We start from the raw sequence: 19,450 nt of genomic DNA, 5'->3' as shown, positions 1-19,450 counted from the left end.
CCTGGAGACGCCAAAGTACACCCCAGCAAGCCTCGGCAGAAAAAGATTGGTGAAAATCTGCCCACCCACAAGCCACAAGGAGAGTGCGTGGAGCCGAAAGCTTTCTAGACTGAGTACACCACAGAGTTTGAAATTGAGTGAGCTCTTCAGCTTAGCAAAATGAAAACTTAACATTGTCAAAGAGAACTAGATGAGTGATCCTGTAGACAGGATGAGCCTTTCCCATGTCTGAGAAGTCTTCCTAATGTTCCTGTTCCCCACCAAGGCTTCCTTCTATGTTGAAGTTCTACTTATGTGTTTTGGCCTCACATAGCTTCATTGATTGTATTTTTTAAAGCTTGTCCTTAAATAACTAAACAAATAAGTACTGGGTCTCTATTAACTATAAAGGAGAATGAGGGTTTCTCACCAACTTTGTAAGATGTAACATCTGAGAGCCATCAAAGCCACACATATAGCTACTGCTGAGACACTGAAGTCTTGAGAGCCCTGCATGCTTAAGTGTGTCTCATCTTCTCTTTTTCTGCTTTGCTTCACTAGATATATTACTGTCTTTAAATATATTTGTGTTTGCTTCTTAATAAATCCAACTCCATTTTATACTGTTTCTTCCTGAAGTACCTTTCTGTAGCAAAGTCAGGAATGGTGGTTTCACTTGGGTTGAAATTTCTGAAAATAATCCAACCCCTGCAGATGGCATTGTGTGGCAAGTGTGTTGCCTGTGCCCCAGTCACTGCCCCCTTGAACACTTAAGGCTAAGCCTCAGAAACATCAGGTTAGTAAATGACCACATACTCTGTTGAAAGGAAATGATCATAACTGGTTAAAAGAGGGGGGGGGGAATGAATTAGTATTTGCCAGGAGAGGAGGCTGGGTGTGTGGAAATAGATTTAGATACTGGGCACCCTCCCCATCCACCACCTGCCTCCCCACCAGCCTGAGTGCTGTGAAAATCCCAGACATTCTCCCTAGGCACAAGCAAAACCTCCTGCTACTTTCACTTTCTCTTAAGAACCCAGTTTTCCCCCAACCCCCACTCATCCTCTTCCTGTAGTACCGGCCAGAGCTGTAGGCAGCCTGTCTCTCCACCCCCTCACCAGGAGCTCTAAACTAGAAGTCCCCGCCCTGTACTGTATGAATACAGGGCCAGCAAAGTCCCACAGGCAGCTCTGCTAGGCTACTGGGAGCATCAAGGCTGCAAACGCTGGACTGAGAAGCCGCAACTTTGGTAAGCTGGCTCGGGTGGTGCTGTGGGGACCCACAGAGGTCAGGTTTACAAGGCATATGCTGAGTCCAGGAAGGAAAACATGGACTGCTCAGTTAGGGCAGGAGACAGCTGGGAGGTAGTGTCTGATGAGCTTTTTAAATGGTGACTCCTCTGTGGACTCCAGCTGGCTAATAGAGCGAGGCTCATCCTAAAGCTGGTATTGTAAACCGTGTTGGTTCCTCCTCAGCCAGGCCTAGGGACCACAGGGGATTGGCAGCCTCTTCACTGGCCTCTTACCATGCTTCCTCTCAGTCTCTCCCAACTAGACAATTTGAAGGCTTCTGCCTTCTCTTTGTGGATCTTTCGAAGTAATCTCTCTCTTCCCAGCTTTTTAAACTTCTGGGGGCTCTAGTCCAAATTTGAGAACTGCTTGCTCATTCCTATTTGTAAAACAATTCACTCCATGCAAACAGTAAGCCCCCTTTATCTGAGCCAGACATCTCCCTTAACTTCACAGAGGTCCAGAGTATGAAGAATGGTGGACAGCAATCAGTAAGAAAATGATTACACTTAGGAGTGAAGAACAGACCTGGGGTGGGGCAGCTGCTCTAGGGTTAAACAGCAGAGGTCCTGAGGCTGTCCTGTTCCAATGAAGGTAGGAATGGTGAGAAGTTTGAACTCAGTGACAGGGATGGTGTAGGTGAATAAACAGCACTTCAAGGACTCAGAGGTAACTGTAAAGTGACATAAGGATGGGCAGGTATGAAGGAGGGCAAGCTGGGTCGGATGAGAGGACCAACCAGAGAGTAAGTCCTTGAAATAAAGCAGCCTCACCTTTCCTCCAGAGCCCTGGAAGACAAAAGGGGAGGAACCAGAGGATCTAATTACACTCTCCGGATGCTATGTCCCTCTGTCTGAGGAAAGGGAAGAAGCATGGGTTAGAGTGTTTTGAAGCTCCCTAGGCTTTTGATCTGCATTTTAGCACAGTGGGAAGCACTCTGCAACACACTTCCAGGGTTCGAAGGTCATATGACAGTGAGAGCACAGCCATGGGATTCACAGTGTATCAGAATTGGGTTAAGGTATCATGAAGCAGTCTTAGTCTAGCCCAAGCTGCCCATTTGAATGTGAGGCATGCTCAGGAGAAAGGCAGCCAGGGTGCCTGCAGCTGTTGCAAGGTCCTCTGATCCTCCACTGCCTGGGAATGATCCCTGCTGGACTAGAGTATAGTAATGCCAGCTTGTCTTTGGGTCTCATTCAGCATCTCAGTGTCTTTTCTGTAGCATCTCACAAATGGGGAGGGTACTATCTAATTCATCATAGATATAACACAGAAGGATTCTTCACAGGCAGAGTCCAGGATACAGAGTTGCTAAGTTGGCAAGAGGACCCAGATGTCCTGGGTGTTTTCTTCCTGGCTTCCTTTTCTTCTCTTTATCCCCAACTCCAGGGTCTTCAGATGAAAGGAGTTGGTCTGTATGGAAGGAGACTGGATACCACCTCACTCTGTTGTGTCTTGTGTTTATATTCCTGATGATCTTTTTTTCTTCTACTTGTGCAGATGAGAAATAAGCTAGTTTGGTATGGTGCCTTGATCACACATATTTACTAACCTTAAAATTGGAGGGACTATGATCTACAATGCATTTTTGAAATTTGATTTAAGGTACCTATGAGCTTTAAAATAAGAGTTCCAGATTTCCCTGCCTCAGAACAATAATCTTCAGCTCTGTGTTGAGTTCCATATCTTCTTTCCCTCCAGACTCTGCATCATGAATACTCTGTCTGAAGCAAATGGCACCTTTACCATCCATCTTTTGAAGATGTTATGTCAAAGCAACCCTTCAAAAAATGTATGTTATTCCCCTGTGAGCATCTCCTCTGCTCTGGCTATGGTCCTCTTGGGGGCAAAGGGACAGACTGCAATCCAGATTTCTCAGGTAAGTTCTCTATTATAACCACACCCATGTCACATGCAAAAGAGCTGCTTAGAAGGGATAGTAGGAATATACATACACCGTTTCATGGAGTAGGAGCTAAAGAAGATAAAAACAGTCTCCCCCAGTAAGACTTCTTTAAGGCCAATGAGATTTTCTGAGTAATAACTTGGGGAAACTTCAATACTCTGTCTAGAATTCATTTACCATTGGTGTAAAAATAATTACTGGTATACCTGGTAGCACAGGCCTTTAATTACAACTACTAAGGGGACTGAGATAGGATGATTCCAAGTCCAAGACGAGCCTGGGAAAATTAGTTTCAACAAAGATTTAAAAAAAAAACAAAAGATGGAAGGAGGGTCTTAAGATTATAACTTAGATATAGTCTCAAGTACTTTGATGTGAAAAAATAAAAAATTGTTGAAATTATTTGAAAGAAAGATTGCTGGAATCTATCTTATTTTTAGTGTAACAGGCTTTGTAATTATTTGTTGGCAAGGAAGGATAATTCCTTTTCTTAATTTTGTCCCACATACCTTGCTTCAACTATTGAAAGGGACAAATGTGTGGAGCTATTCCATGTCCTAAGTTGGGATTAGGCTGGTTACTTTTAATCAGCATCCTGAGAGCATTCCAGGAAATTAAGAATGGGTTTCTGATATCAGCTGGTTCCAGGAAAGGCAAAAGGCATTTGAGAAAAAAACCCTCAGCATACAGCTTCATAGTAGGAAGTCATCACTGTTGCTCTGTAGTTTGCCAGAACTTTCTTTCTCATGAAGATCCTTTCAGGTATAAGTGCTCTTCCTCTTCATTTACAAATGTAGTCTATAAAGACATGAAGACAAATATGTAGAGAGGTTTATTCTAATTAGTCTTTATAGTCTTTTCTAGGCTCATGTTCACTAATAAACATTTATAGAGAATTAACTCGTGTGTACAGCGCGCATGTGTGTGTACATGCCCTTGTGTACCTCTTTTATGGGCAGGCAGGAGTAAGTGCTATGTGTCATACTCTCATCTCTTCCTCCCAGTGCTGGTATGACCTCCATACAATACTGGGCCCATCTTATGTGTTTAGTGAGACTCCAACTTAGATCCTCATGCACTTTATTTTTTGAACCATCTCTTTACTTTGACAATTTCTTTTGAAACAAAATGTTTCATCACTGAATTCAAAATATTTCATCTTTTTCTTTCTAGGCACTTTGTTTAAACAAAGAGGAAGACATCCATCAGGGCTTCCAGTGTCTTCTCAGTAACCTGAACAAACCAGACAGAAAGTACTCCCTTAGAGTGGCCAACAGGCTCTTTGCAGACAAAACTTATGAACTCCTCCCAGTAAGTTGTATCAGTAGAATAGTAGCAATTTAATGCAAGGTAGTTATTGTTGTAGATCCTAGAAGAAGGAACCTAGAGAATTTGAACTACAGATTAAGTTCTACTCAATCTATAATACCTTAATTTAGATGGCCTAGTCAGGAGGGTCACATGTTCTAGGCCATCTTATGCTATATAATGAGACTCACCAAAATAACCTCCCCAAAGTTCACAATTTTATAATGATTCCTTGAAATATTTTAAAATTAACTACTTGTAATTTTTATTATGTCTGGTTGTTCTCACACGCAAAGATCAGTACTTAAAGACATTGGTTGTTTGAAGTGATATCTACACTCATTTTAGGTTTGTTTGGTTTTATATATACATATATATTATGTATTTACATTCCAAATGTTATCCCCTTTTCTGGTTTCCCTCTGGAACCCCCCTATCTCATATCCCCCTATATGGGCTGCTCTCTCTCCCACACACCCAATCCCACCTCACTGCCCTGGCATTTCCCTATACTGGGAAATCCTACCTTCACAGGACCTCTCCTCCTATTGATGCCAGACAATGCCATCCACTGCTAAATATGTGGCTAGAGCCATGTATCCCTCTTTGTGTAGTCTTTGGTTGGTGGTTTAGTCCCTGGGAGCTATGGAGGGTCTGATTTGTTGATATTGTTATTCTTCCTATGGGGTTGCAAACCCCTTCAGCTCCTTCAGTCCTTTCATTCACTCCTCCATTTGGGTCCAACTAACTAAAATAGTTAAAACTAGTCTCAACAATAATAATACTTCTGGTGAAATCACCATCCTTGACCTCAAGCTGTATTACAGATCAATTGTCATAAAAACTGCATGGTATTTGTACAGAGACAAGCAGGTAGATCAATGGAATAAAATTGAAGACCCAGAAATGAACCCACATATCTATGGTCACTTAATCTTTAGTAAAGGAGCTAAAACCATCCAGTAGAAAAAAGGACAATATTTTCAACAAATGTTGCTGGTTCAGCTGGTGATCAGCATGTAGAAGAATGCAAATTCATTCATTCTTATCTCCTCGTACAAAGCTCAAGTCCAAGTAAGTCAAGGACCTCCACATAAAACTAGATACACTGAAACTAATAGAAGAGAAAGTGGGGAAGAGCCTTGAACACATGGGCATTAAGGAAATTTTCCTGAACAGAACACCAATGGCTTATGCTCTAAAATCAAGAATTGGCAAATGGGACCTCATAAAATTGTGAAATTTCTGTAAAGCAAAGGACACTGTCAATAGGACAAAATGGCAACCAACAGATTTGGAAAAGATCTTTACCAGGTTTACATCCTGTAGAGGACTAATATCTAATGTATACAAAGAACTCAAGAAGTTAGACTCCAGCAAATAAAATAACCCTATTAGAAATGAGGGACAGAGCTAAAGAAAGAATTCTCAACTGAGAAATCTCAGATAGCTGAGAAGCACCTAAAGAAATTTTCTACACCCTTAGTCACCAGAGAAATGCAGATCAAAACAACCCTGAGATTCTACCTCACAATGACTAAGATCAAAAACTCAGGTGACAGCAGATGCTAGCAAGAATGTGGAGAAAGAGAAATACTCCTCCATTGTTGGTAGGATTGCAAGCTGGTATAACCACTCTGGAAATCAGTCTGGAAGTTCCTCAGAAAATTGGAGATAGTACTACCTAAGGACCAAGATATACCACTCCTGGGCATATACCCAAAAGATTCTCCAACATGTTACAAGGACACATATTCCACTATGTTCATAGTAGCCTTATTTATAATAGGCAGAAGCTGGAAAGAACCAAGATGTCCCTCAACAGAGGAATGGATACAAAAAATGTGGTACATTTACACAATGGAGTATGACTCTGCTATTAAAAATAATGCCTTCATGAAATTCTTAGAAAATTGGATGGAACTAGAAAATATCCTGAGTTAGGCAACCCAGTCACAAAATATCACACATGGTATGTACTCACTGATATGTGGTCATTTACCCCAAAGCTTAGAATACCCAAAATACAATTCACAGACCATATAAAGCTCAAGAAGAAGGAAGTCCAAAATGTGGATGCTTCAGTTCTTAGAAGAGGCAACAAAATATTCACCTGTGTCAGAGGGTGGAAGGGACTTTGGAGTAAGAACAGAGGGGGAGGCAGGAAAAAGGAGACAGGATCAGGTATGAGAAGATACAGGTATGACATACAGAGGGTCAGGAATTTGAACAGAGGTAGGTATGTAGCAATGGGGGCTGGGGAACTGGTGGTATCCACCAGCAAGTCCCAGATTCCAGGAAAGCAAGAGGCTCCCAGGACCCAAGAGGGATGAGATTAGCTGAAATGCCCAACAAAGGAGAAAGAGAACCTGTTGTTTCTTTTTAATGCCATAGTATTTAGTAGGTTGGAAAATTTGATGAAATGTCATTTTGCAATGTTACCTTCCTCAATATTTTTTCTCCAAAGACTTTTAAGGAGTCCTGTCTGCAGTTCTATCACTCAGAGATGGAGCAGCTCTCCTTTTTCAAAGATACAGAGGACTCCAGGCAACACATAAACACATGGGTCTCCGAACAGACAGAAGGTCAGAATATTGTTATTCCACATTCTATGTTCTTGTTTTTTTTTCCATCCATCCATCCATCTCTCTTTCTTCTCTACCTTCTCTTAATTCCCCATCCTACCACAGACTGATCTCACAGACATTTCAGAATCAAAGTCATTCAGACTATCTAGACCACCTGGTATAATTTATAGCTTTGTGAATTCATGGAGGTTCTACTCAGACACTTAGATCTTAAGTACAGAATTGTTTGTATATTTCTCCAGGACAAGGGAGAGCTGATGCACATCTGATGAAAACTCATGATTCTGATTTCCAGTCTAACAGTTTACATTAGAAAACAGGGGTGTTGTGTAGTCATCACAGGTCATGTGACTCCACCATCTGTGGGATGAAGATTCATTGGTAGACCTTCCCCATAATCCTGCTGTAAGGCTGCTTCTTTTCACAGTCTGTATTGTCATAGCTCTCACTACCTTTACATCAGAAGCAGACTTCTGGTTTTGCCTCCATATTACCTGCTTCAAATTGGTTACTTACATTTGACAGAATTAAACTTGATTTCCATTGAAAACTCTGTCAGCTGCTCAGTTACATTAATCTGAAAGAGATTCCTGTCGTGCGCCTCACGTCCCGCCGGCAGAAACAGGCGTGCAACAACAGGATTCTTCTGCGGACAACCTTTATTGTACAGCACTCTGAGCAGGGGACCTCCTGAGCGGGGAACTTCTCTCTGAGCAGGGGACTCCCTACCGGGGTCTTCTGTATAGGCGATCTCTCACGTGCGATCTCCCACGTGCGATCTCCTCTCACTGGGTCTTCCTCATGTGATCTCTCTTACCGGGTCTCTCTCAATGTGGGAGAGAAATGCACTGCTATATATGCCTAAGAGACTTGTGTTGCTACCTGATTGGTGCATCCTCCAGTAGCTCATTCACGTGCCCCGAGATTGGGCTATGACTTATGTGGTTGCCAAGCAACACGATGGGAAAGGTTTTTGTAGGCTGAATAATGGGCGGGAAGCTGGCGCCATCTATTGGCTTATTTCAGAGATCAAAGGTTCCACAATTGGTCTTTGAGATTATTGTCTGATATTTGAACCATTCAGATCCCTCTCTCTCACTAGGTGCATTCTTTCTTCTGCTGATGTACAAAGAGTAAAGGATGAGAATCTTTTCTTAGAGTCATCAATTATTTGGACATTTCTTGCTAAAGTCTTTCTTTACCTCTTGTGCCCTCTTGATATTGTAAATTAGCAAGGATTTCCTTGATCAGGGAAAGAATACCTCTTAATAGAGAAGAAAGGAATATGTCCCTTTACCCACATTTTCTCTTCAAGGGATGGACAGCACTCCAAAGAGTGGAATATTCATACCTCCTTCACCGTTTCTCTCTGATTTTGAGTTTCTGACATGATATGGTATGTTAGACTGAGACTGACCATGGAATACTAGATGAGACTCTGTATTTTAACCTTAGTGTATTAGTAAGGGTTCACTGGAGGAACAGAATGATAAATATTGTACAGGGGATTCAATAGATTAGCATACACAATACAGACTGAATGGACAGTGACCATCAGCATGTGAAGAGACTAAGAATCTGGTAGCTTCCAAGTCTATGAGAATGGAGACCTCGGCAGTCTCAGTCTGACATGGAAGGCCTAGAGCATTCTGCAGAGCCACTATTCTTCTTCCTCATGATGGCCAAATCAATTGTCAGCTAAAAATTGCAGGCACAGTAGCTTGAACAGTGCATTCTACAACAAGAACTGAAGGCAGGCAGACAAAAGCAGGGATACTTCTCTATCAGACCTTTATATCTGGCAGCACTGCATTGTGTTGTCCACCACAGGGAACTTATGTCCATTACTTATTCTTTCTGGGAAATGTTCTCACAGTCTAGAGACATTTACTTTGTTTGATTTCAGAAACAATTAATATTTTAACCAACAGTAGCCATCCCAAGGGGTAATCATGGCTCTCTCCTACCACTCCCACATTTTCTGCTCATTTTGTTCTCCATCATAAAATCTCTTTTTCTGATTTTCCTAAACCTACTTTCCTTGAGGGACCTACAAGTCTTTCACCATCCTCACCTTGATGACATTCCTCCAGTGTACAAGGCCTCAAGTCAACCCCAGTTTTAATGTTTTGTTTTGATTTACTTTTAATATGTTTATCCAAATTCAGCAAATCTGAAAACATGATGCTTAGATCTGCCCAGATGTCTAATCAGTTTATGTCTCACACATATATAAAAGAAACCTGAACAAAATCTCTGCTTTCTCAATAGGCAAAATTCCAGAATTGTTGTCAAGTGGCTCAGTTGATTCACAGACCAGGCTGGTTCTTGTCAATGCCTTATATTTCAAAGGAAAGTGGCATCAACCATTTAACAAAGACTACACAATGGACATGCCCTTTAAAGTAAACAAGGTAAGAAACAGCACCCAAAATTCAAAGGACAATTTCCTTATATTTCAAAGAAAAGTGGCATCAATAGTTTCACAAAGAATGTGCAATGAAACTATCTTTTAAAGTAGATCACATGAGGAATAGAATCTAAAAATTTACACCAGTGAGATAAAGAAATCACATGGAAAGCTTTAACTGTGAGTGTGTAGCTCAGGGCTAAGGGATAAGCTGCATATCCTAGGTAGGGTGCTGGCCTGGACTCTCAGACCAGAAAGAAAGAAAACTACAAAGCACAAAAACCACTTGAGGTTTGTGTTTTTGAATGAAAAGATAAATTCCACAGAAAAGTGGTGAAATTAAGAAGTATTTGTTGCATGTGTGATTTTGCATTCTGTTGGTGGATCATGCTGCTTTTCATCATTTCTCATCAAACCTTATTTTTACCTCATTCTAGAAACTACATTTTCCTTTGAGTTCAAAAAAATAAAAAACGTAAGTACTAAGGTAGTAAAAAACATGTGTGAAACATGAAGAAGAGTAGAACAGAATGTATAAACATTTACATAATAAATAATGTTTAGATTAACATAGGTATTTTAAATTATTGGTTAATTTATCATTATTAAGTAGTATTTATAGTTTTTTAATATTGAAAACAGTGATTCAGACTCAGAATTAGAATATAACTTGAATTAAAGTAGATATTAATATACTTTACTCAATACCTATAAAATATAATTCAATGCATTTAGGAGCATTTTTTAAATTGAACAACTTTATTTTAAAAAACAAAGATAAATGTACAGATTTTAAAAGCATTTTTGCATAAACGAATATGAATACATTTTTGTCAATACTTGATTTTTCTAAAGGTTTGATAGTATGCCTTAAAATCTTACTAGTTACAGTGAGCATAAAGTACATGTAAAACAAGATGTAACCTGGAAATACTCAAAGTTTTCTTGTTGTGTAAAGATTAAGAATAATGATTTTTCTTTCTTTCTTTTTTTATTTTGGCCTTTGTTTTTCTTGAACTTCATGTAGTCTGTAACTTGTTTCTGGGGTGTTCGGAGTTTTCTGGGGTTAGTATCCAATTATCAGTGACTGCATATAGTGTCTGTTCTTTTGTGACTGGGTTACATCACTCAGGATGATATTCTCTAGATGCATCCATTTTCTTAAGAATTTCATAAGGTCATTGTTTCTGATAGCTGAGTAGTACTCCATTGTATAAATATACCACAATTTTTGTATCCATTCATGTACTGAAGAACATCTGGGTTCTTTCCAGGTTCTGGATATTATAAATAGGGCTGCGATGAACACTGTGGTGCATGTGTCTTTGTTGTTTGTTAAAGCGTCTCTGGGGTATATACCCAGAAGTGGAATAATGGGGTCTACAGATAGGACTATCTCCAACTTTCTGAGGAACTTCTGGACTGATTTCCAGAGTAGTTGTACCAGTTTACAACCCCACCAACAGTGGAGAAGTGTTCCTCTTTCTCCCTATCCTCACCAGCATCTGCTGTCATCTGAATTTTTAATCTTAGCCATTCTGACTGGTGTGAGATGGAATCTCGGGGTTGTTTTGATTTGCATTTCCCTGATGTCTAAGGATGTCGACCACTTCCTTAGATGCTTCTCAGCCATTTGGTATTCCTTGATTGAGAATTTTTGGTGTTGCTCTGTACCCCATTTTTTAATAGGGTTGTTTGATTCTCTGGTGTCTAACTTCTTGAGTTCTTTGTATACCTTGGATATTAGGTTCTATCAGATGTGGAGTTGGTAAGGATCTTTTCCAATCTGTTGGCTGCAATTTTGTTTTCTTGACAGTGTCCTTACCCTTACAGAAACTTTGCAATTTCATTAAGTCCCATTTGTCAATCTTTGACCTTAGAGCACAAGCCATTGGTGTTTTGTTCAGGAAATTTTCTCCTGTGCTTATGTGTTCTAAGGTTTTTTTCCTACTTTCTCATCTAATAGTTTCAGTGTACCTGGTTTAATGTGGATATCTTTGATTCACTTGCATTTGAACTTTGTACAAGGAGATAAGAAAGGGTCTATTTTCATTCTTCTGCATTCTTAACGCCAGTTGGACCAACACCATTTGTTGAATAGGCTGTCCTTTTTCCATTGAGTGTTTACAGCTCCTTTTGTCAAAAATATATGTGAGGGCTTATTTCTGGATCTTCTACTCTATTCCATTGATCCATGTGACTATCTCTGTACCAGTACCATGCAGTTTTTAGCACAATTGCCTTGTAATATAGCTTGAGGTAAGGGATAGTGATTCCCGCACATGTTTTCTTGTTGTTGAGGATAGATTTTGCTATTCTAGGTCTTTTGTTATTCCAGATGAAATTGCACATTGCTCTTTCCAACTCTATGAAGAGTTGGGTTGGTATTTTCATGGGGATTGCATTGAATCTGTAGATTTCTTTTGGTAAGATGGCCATTTTTAAAATGTTGATCCTTCCAATCTAAGAGCATGGGAGATCTTTCCATTTTCTGAGATCTTCCTCAATTTCCTTCTTTAGAGATTTGAAGTTTTTGTCATACAGGTCCTTCACTTGCTTAGTTAGAGTCACACCAAGGTATTTCATATTGTTTGTGACTATTTCCCTAGTTTCTTTTTCCACATGTTTGTCCTTTGAGTAGAAGAAGGCTACTGACATGTTTGACTTAATTTTATATCCAGCCACTTTTCTGAACTTGTTTATCAGCTGTAGGAGTTTTCTGGTGGAAATGTTGGGGTCACTAAGTACACTATTATATCATCTGCAAATAGTGATATTTTTACTTCTTCCTTTCCAATTTGTATCCGTTTGATTTCCTTTTGCTGTCTAATTGCTCCAGCCAGGACTTCCAGTACTATGTTAAATAGGTAGGGGGAGAGTGGGCAGCCTTGTCGAGTCCCTAATTTTAATGGGATTGCTTCAAGTTTTCCACCGTTAAGTTTGATGTTGACTGTTGGTTTGCTGTATATTGCTTTTATTATGTTTAGGTATGGGCCTTGGATTCCTATTCTTTCCAAGACCTTTAACATGAAGGGGTGTTGAATTTTGTCAAATGCTTTCTCAGCATCTAGCGAGATGACCATGTGGTTTTTTTCTTTGAGTTTGTTTATATGGTGTATTATGTTGATAGATTTCTGTATATTAAACCATCCCTGCATCCCAGGGATGAAGCCTACTTGATCATGGTGAATGATCGTTTTGAAGTGTTCTTGTTTTCAGTTTGCAAGGATTTTTGTTGAGTATTTTTGCATCAGTGTTCATATTTAAACCCAACTCTAGGGTTTTAGAATATTAATGTGTGAATGCTGTGTTTCTTTTTCTAGATAACCTAATAAACTTTCTGCAGTTTGCCACTGTCCTGATTTTCTTTTGTTTTTCTTTTTCTTTGTGTATGTGTGTGTATTTGGCACAAGCTAAAAAAAAAAAAAAAAAAAAAAAAAAAAAAAAAAAAAAAAAAAAAAAAAACTCTAAATTAAGAAGTTGACTCTATAAGATTCTTCTAGAGGCAAATCTTTTAGACATGTTTTCAATTAATGGTTGCTGGAGGAGGGCCCAGAATGCTGTGAGTGGTGTCAAAACTGGACAGGTAGTCCTGAGATATGTAAGAACGGATGCAGAGAAAACTATGATGGAGATACCAATAAGTAACCTTTCTTTACCACTTTAGCCTAGCTCCAGCTCTGAATTCCCCTAGTTATTGATGTGACTTGAGAGTTGTAATATGAAATAAATTTTTATTCCTCTAGTCGCTTTTTGGCATATTGTTTTATCACATAGAACACAGCCTAACAGTTCCACATCTGCTTACATTCAGTATTTTCAATGAAACCAGGAAGAGGCAGGCAGACATTATTTAAGATTTCACTGAAACATGAATATTGTTTACATTGTGAGTAATAAAAATTTCATTGTGAGCCCTGAAATTAACTAAACTCATGTGAAAACTTTTATTGCTTGCTATAATATGTTTTATGTCATGTGTTTCTTTGTTCAGGATGAGAAAAGGCCAGTGCAGATGATGTGTCGCGAAGACACATATAATCTTGCCTATGTGAAGGAGGTGAAGGCACAAGTGCTGGTGATGCCATATGAAGGAATGGAGCTGAGCTTAGTGGTCCTACTCCCAGACGATGGTATAGACCTCAGCAAGGTGAGCCAGGAGAGTCCATGGCATTCATCACTCTAAATGTGTTTGAGAAGAATCCAGTATTCCTGGTGTCCTTTGTCATTAGAAGAGAACTAAATTATTTTTACCTTGGCTAATACCAGTTGACTGCATGGTACTCACAGACCCAGCTTTGAGTTGTGTGAATTGGTACTGGGCTTTGGACTTAAAGTTGTATCCAAGACTCCAATTTTAGTTGTTTTTCCTTTACCATATGACATAATTTCATCACTAGAATGGGCAATGGCTACCTGATAGGATGAAATCTGGGTGACTCATATGGCAAATTTAGCACAGTGCTTAGAAAATAGTCCCCCTCCATAAATATAATCCATGTTATGATATTTGTCAGTATTTTATTTAATATCTGAGAAAATGTGCAAAAGAATTGTTGTACTTTGACCAAACTAAAAGGAAGAGGAGGTGTGCAGTTGGGGAGAACTGAGTCAGGCAGGTCATTATAATAGTTCTTGGTCTTCCTGCCAACAGGATTTTTCACAGTGTGTGAACCATCCACTGAATGTTGGGCAGTGGAGAGTCTTTGTATGCAGACCAGCTCCATAGTTCTCAGCATCTAGCTCCCTAACTGTGTCATAGTTTTTCTAGGACATTATTAGTTTTTTATCACTGACAAAATGCCTGACATGAATAACTTAGGGCAGGAAGGATATATATAGGCTTGTAGTTTCAGAGTGTTCATTTTGTTACTTGTTCCATTGCTGGATGGTATAATGGCAGCTGCATGTTGCAGGGAATACAGATCTTTTAGTTAAAAGAAAGCATAAAAAGGAGAAAGGACACATAGGATCAAATATGAACTTCCAAGAAACATCTCCAGCAACTACGGCTTTCATTCAGCTAGACCTACCTCATGCCTAAAGTTTTTGTTACCACAAGCTTCAAAACAAGAGTCTGCTATGAGCCTTTGGGTAAAATTTCACATTCAAGTCATCACATCTCACAAAACACAAGAAATCCATCCTGGATTGTCTTTCCATCTGGTGTTGCTCACAAGAGTTATTTCTTTCATATTTTTTTTTTTAGCAGCAGTAATTTACTATCTTTGAAACAAAGTCTACTTCAAGAAAACAAAAGCAAAAACAACCTAAGCTGTTATCACCTAGCCATGGACACCTGTCAGAATACTAGATGTCTCAGAAGTGATTTCAGAGAGGATAGCCAGTCCTGTCTCTCATGTCCCTGGCTGCTTGCTAGCCATGCCAATCAGGGAAGACATATACAAATTAGCAGGGCGGTGGGATATCACACTGCCTGTTCATGTGAATAAACAGTGTGCCTTGAATGGTATTAGAGGGTACTGTGAATAGGAGTGCCTATGTGGTTCTGAAGAAGACTTCAGCTGTGAATCTAAAATTCTCTAATTCTTCTTTGTCAGGTGGAAAACAATCTCACTTTTGAGAAGTTAACAGCCTGGACAAAACCAGACTTTATGACAAGCACTGATGTTGAGGTTTTCCTTCCAAAATTTAAACTACAAGAGGATTATGACATGGAGTCTGTGTTTCAGCACTTGGGAATAGTGGATGTCTTCCAAGAGGCCAAGGCTGACTTATCAGCAATGTCTCCAGAGAGAAACCTGTGTGTGTCCAAGATGGTTCACAAGAGTGTAGTGGAAGTCAATGAGGAAGGCACAGAGGCTGCAGCAGCGTCTACTGTCATAGAATTTTGCTGTGCTTCTTCTGTCCCAACATTCTGTGCTGACCACCCATTCCTTTTCTTCATCAGACACAACAAAACTAACAGCATACTGTTCTGTGGCAGGTTCTCATCTCCATAAAGACACATTTACTACATGAGGAGAGTTCTCTTTTCACTATCTCTACCATGCCAAAGCTCTATCGAGATGGGCAAGTAGGGGGAAACCATGTTCTAAGGTGAAGACACTTTCTTCCTGTCAGCTGATCTTATGATGCCTGCATTCAGTTCTCCATGTCCTGAATGCATCTGTGCCCCTTTCCAGGTTATGTCTAATGATGTCATATACCCTTTGCTATGCCACTGATACCCACAACTTATAGTCAATAATTTATAGCCAGACAGAACTGATTTCATTGTGTAAGAATGATATAATAGAACTAAAGAGAGGTCACAGACACTAGGACAGGTTGCTGATCTTGCACAGGACACAAAGACATTTTCCACCACCCTCATGGCTGCTTATAACCTCTGAAAATTCCAGTTTCTATTCATGACTTGATGCCTCTCCAGCACCCTGTATGTGCACATACCCTCACTCAGAGTTACCCACAAACAAGTAAGTTTAAAAAATAATAAACAAAAAATGTAAAAGTGTGTCAGAAGTTTTACTAATGGTTGGGTAATATCTGCTATTGTGGCTTTTTCAGGTTTTAATACCACTGTTCTTGTGTAAAGAATTAACAACTTATAGGTAAGCATCAGTGACATACCATGTTCTTATCTTCATTCCCTTTCAGACACATTGTGTAACCATAAAGCAGTGACTCTCTTTTCTTTCTCCCTCTATCTGTATAACCATTGATCTCTCTGCATCTGTAGCTTTATCTATTTTTGACATTTTATATAGATTATCTACTTGCTTTCTTGATAATGTTCATTGATACACACAGATTGCTTTTTCAATGAAGTTTCCCTTATTCAATACTGTTCTGATCCTGTGGTATTCATGCATCAGCTAAAGAATCTCACTACTAAACTCTAGCTCAGAAATAACTGCCCCTATGTTTTCCTCCAAGGCTTTCATGGACTGTGGCTTATATATCTAGGTCACTGTTCCAGTTTGAATTATATTCAATATATGGTATGGTGTAGGAATCCAGTGTGATTCCTTTATTGATGAACATCCAGTTGCCCCAGTACTTGTAATTGTTTTTGAATCATTAGGTAATGACCGATGAATACGAAAGGCAATGATTCAATTAGCAGGGTAGGATAGAAGTTACTCAATACATATCTTGAACATTACCATAAGAGTGAAAGAAAAATGTCATAAATGAGCAGGAAATGAAGAAGGAGAGGTTAAATGTTCTGTGATCAGGGCCCTCAGAGACAACTCAGTGGGTGAAGATGCTTGCTGCCACTCTTGACAACTTGAGTTCTATTTCTGGAACTTACATAATGGAAGAAAAAAACTGACTCTAACAAGTTGTTCTCTGACTTCATCATGAGCACCATGCACAAACAGTCCTGTAAATCAGATAAAATTATGCAATAAGTTAATAATCAGAAAAATACACATATAAAAACCAATTTCCTATCAGGAAGTTAATCTTGCCAGGGAAAGCCAGGAAGTGGAGTAATAGAGGATCATGAGATCCTGCAAGTGATAAAGCTAAGCCAGGATGTACTCTTATACATCAACATGTATCCTGGGTTCCAGAAGGTTCAATTTCAGGACATAACCTAGTAATGACATCACTGAATTCTACAAAAGGGTCGTGACTTGCAGATCTTTGTAGCCACATTTGTAACAGCAAACAATTGATCCACATGTTCATCTCACATAGGAAATAAAGAAATTATGCTGTAAACTGAATACTAATTGGGAGTTAGAAAGTTGTACTAAATAGTTTTATATTAACTTGATATAAGGTAGAGTCACTGGATAGAAAGGACCCTCAATTGAAAAATGCCTCCATATCCTCTAGGAGATTTTTAAAATTAGTGATTGATGTGAAAAGGCTAAACCCATTGTGCATGAGACAACCCCTATGCAGGTGATCCTGTTTATAAGGAAGTAGGCTGAACAAGTCAGGAGGAACAAGCTAGTAAGCGGCAGTCCTCTGAGGCTTCTGCATCAGCTCCTGCCTCCAGGTTCTTTGGCTGTTTGAGTTCTTCTCCTGACTTCCTTCAATGATGAATAGTGAGGTAAATGTAAGAGCCAAATAAACATGATCCCAAACATACTTCCAGTCTGGTAAATGAGTGATGCCAAGCTTTAAAAAGAGACAAGAGTAAAGCATTGTTTCTATTAGTGTATTTTCTATTTCTTTAATGAAATACTGACTTTTGGAAATATCCTGCTCATTATATAACCTCAGCCCACCTGCCTAATAGTGACACTATCCATAGTGTATTGGACCCATAGGAAGAAGGGTCTTGAACAGTGAGTGTCAAGTAGTGGGATTAGGGATGAGAAATAAAGAGGATGAGAAATAAACTTCTCAATTGAAGTTCCTCCCTTCTACTGTTAGTATAACTGATGGCCCTGTTTTTTATCAAATTGATAAATATTTGTGTGTGTGTGTGTGTGTGTGTGTGTGTGTGTGTGTGTGTGTGAGTAAGTAAGTAAGTAAGTAACACATCAGAGAAATAATTCCACCATGTCTGGCTTGGTGGGATTATTTCCAGAAGCATGAATGACTCAGAGTGCTACACTCTTGAAAAGCTCACTCAAACCCCATGGGTTTAGGTGGCATCCCTGGAGCAGCTTGAGCAACTTGAGGACAGGTCCACTTAGATGATTTTTCCCTTAGCCACTTGTCACTGCCAAGCAACCTTGACGAGGGGATTCTTGAGCCTTGGAACTTCCTTATGAATACTTTTACCTTCCTTTTGCTGTCTTCCTCTCACCCCACCCATCTAAGAGGGAATCTTTCAAACTGAAGGAAATGGCCACACTAAAAGAGAAAATGGCATAGCTATCTGAATATCTCACTTACATGTGTATATGGTGAGAGCAAAAACTTCTAGAGCAGGATTGTCAAGCAGCATTCCTAAGAGCTGCTACAGTGCTAAAACTCACTGGCTCTAATCATCCTTCTACCATGAATGAGGAAGAGAAATAGAATAGCTTCCCAACACATCATGCAAGGTATTCCTTATCTCAACTTTGGAAAACAGAGTTCTCAGCATGTACCATGAATATACCTTGGGTTGTTAGTATTGAATGAGACTGTATTATAAAGTGAATATCTCCAGGACAGATGAATCTGCATGCTTCTCCCATTTTAGCCTGACTTAACATACTGTTCCAGTTGTATTAGGTATGGGGAAACCCTGCAGTGGGAAGTCATGTTATGGGAGTTTCTTTGTACATACAGAAGCAGCATCAGGAAAGGTTTGGTGTGTTGAGGCAGGCCAGGGCAAAAGTGTGCCTATGAGTGTTTAGGGCTAAACAAAGCAGTGATTTGGAGCCAACCAACCTTGATTCTCTAACATCAAATAGCTACAGGGAGCTCCCACTTGCCCTGCTGTCCTTCTTGGAAAGTTTACCTCCCTTTTTCCCTCATCTGTCCATCACTTCCTTAGCAGAGTCTTTCAATGACATTAGAAGAGTCCACTTGTCAACTGTTCTCTTTCCTGTTTCTCTGTTTCCTCTTAGTATTGAAAGTCCCATGAACTGGGTAAGATAAAAAATAGAAGTTTCTCTTTATGATCCCAGAGAGTAGGAAGTCTTAGGAAGAACATTGTAATGAAGAGGAATAAGCTGAAAAAGAAAAAAAGTATAAAATGTGTGGTTCAACTAGTAAAGGGGTACCAGCAAGTGAAAGGAGCTGAATTCTATGTTCACAGACATTAAAAATTTAGGTGAGTGGTGACTTTGGGGCAAGGTCACACCCAGCTAAACTTAGCTCAAAACATGGTGGTGCACACCTTTAATCCCAGAGGACAGATGCAGGCAATTCTCTGATTTCAAGGCTAGGCTGATAATAAAGCAAGTTTTGACCAGTGTGTCATACAAAAATGTAAAATTACATACTTGATTTGGTGTCTTAAACTTTGATCATAGTACTTAAGAGAGAAAGGCAGATATATCTCTGTGAGTTCAAAGCTATCCTGGTCTACAAAATGAATTTTTTGTAG

General features: G+C 39.5%; 1 protein-coding gene across 1 annotated transcript; it reads left to right on the top strand.

The window, feature by feature from the left end:
• Positions 1–1,150: 1,150 nt before the first annotated feature.
• Positions 1,151–15,898, top strand: LOC308421645 (serpin B9-like). Its single transcript, XM_080918092.1, has 7 exons — positions 1,151–1,228; positions 2,970–3,147; positions 4,348–4,485; positions 6,950–7,067; positions 9,342–9,484; positions 13,475–13,630; positions 15,042–15,898. Exons 2-7 carry the CDS (start codon positions 2,980–2,982, stop codon positions 15,441–15,443), a joined length of 1,125 nt encoding a protein of 374 aa, XP_080774218.1. The 5' UTR covers positions 1,151–1,228; positions 2,970–2,979; the 3' UTR covers positions 15,444–15,898.
• Positions 15,899–19,450: the final 3,552 nt, after the last annotated feature.

Source organism: Micromys minutus (assembly GCF_963924665.1).
Source record: "Micromys minutus genome assembly, chromosome: 6".
NCBI classification, from domain to species: domain Eukaryota; kingdom Metazoa; phylum Chordata; class Mammalia; order Rodentia; family Muridae; genus Micromys; species Micromys minutus.
This window is presented reverse-complemented; position numbering and strand designations above follow the sequence as displayed.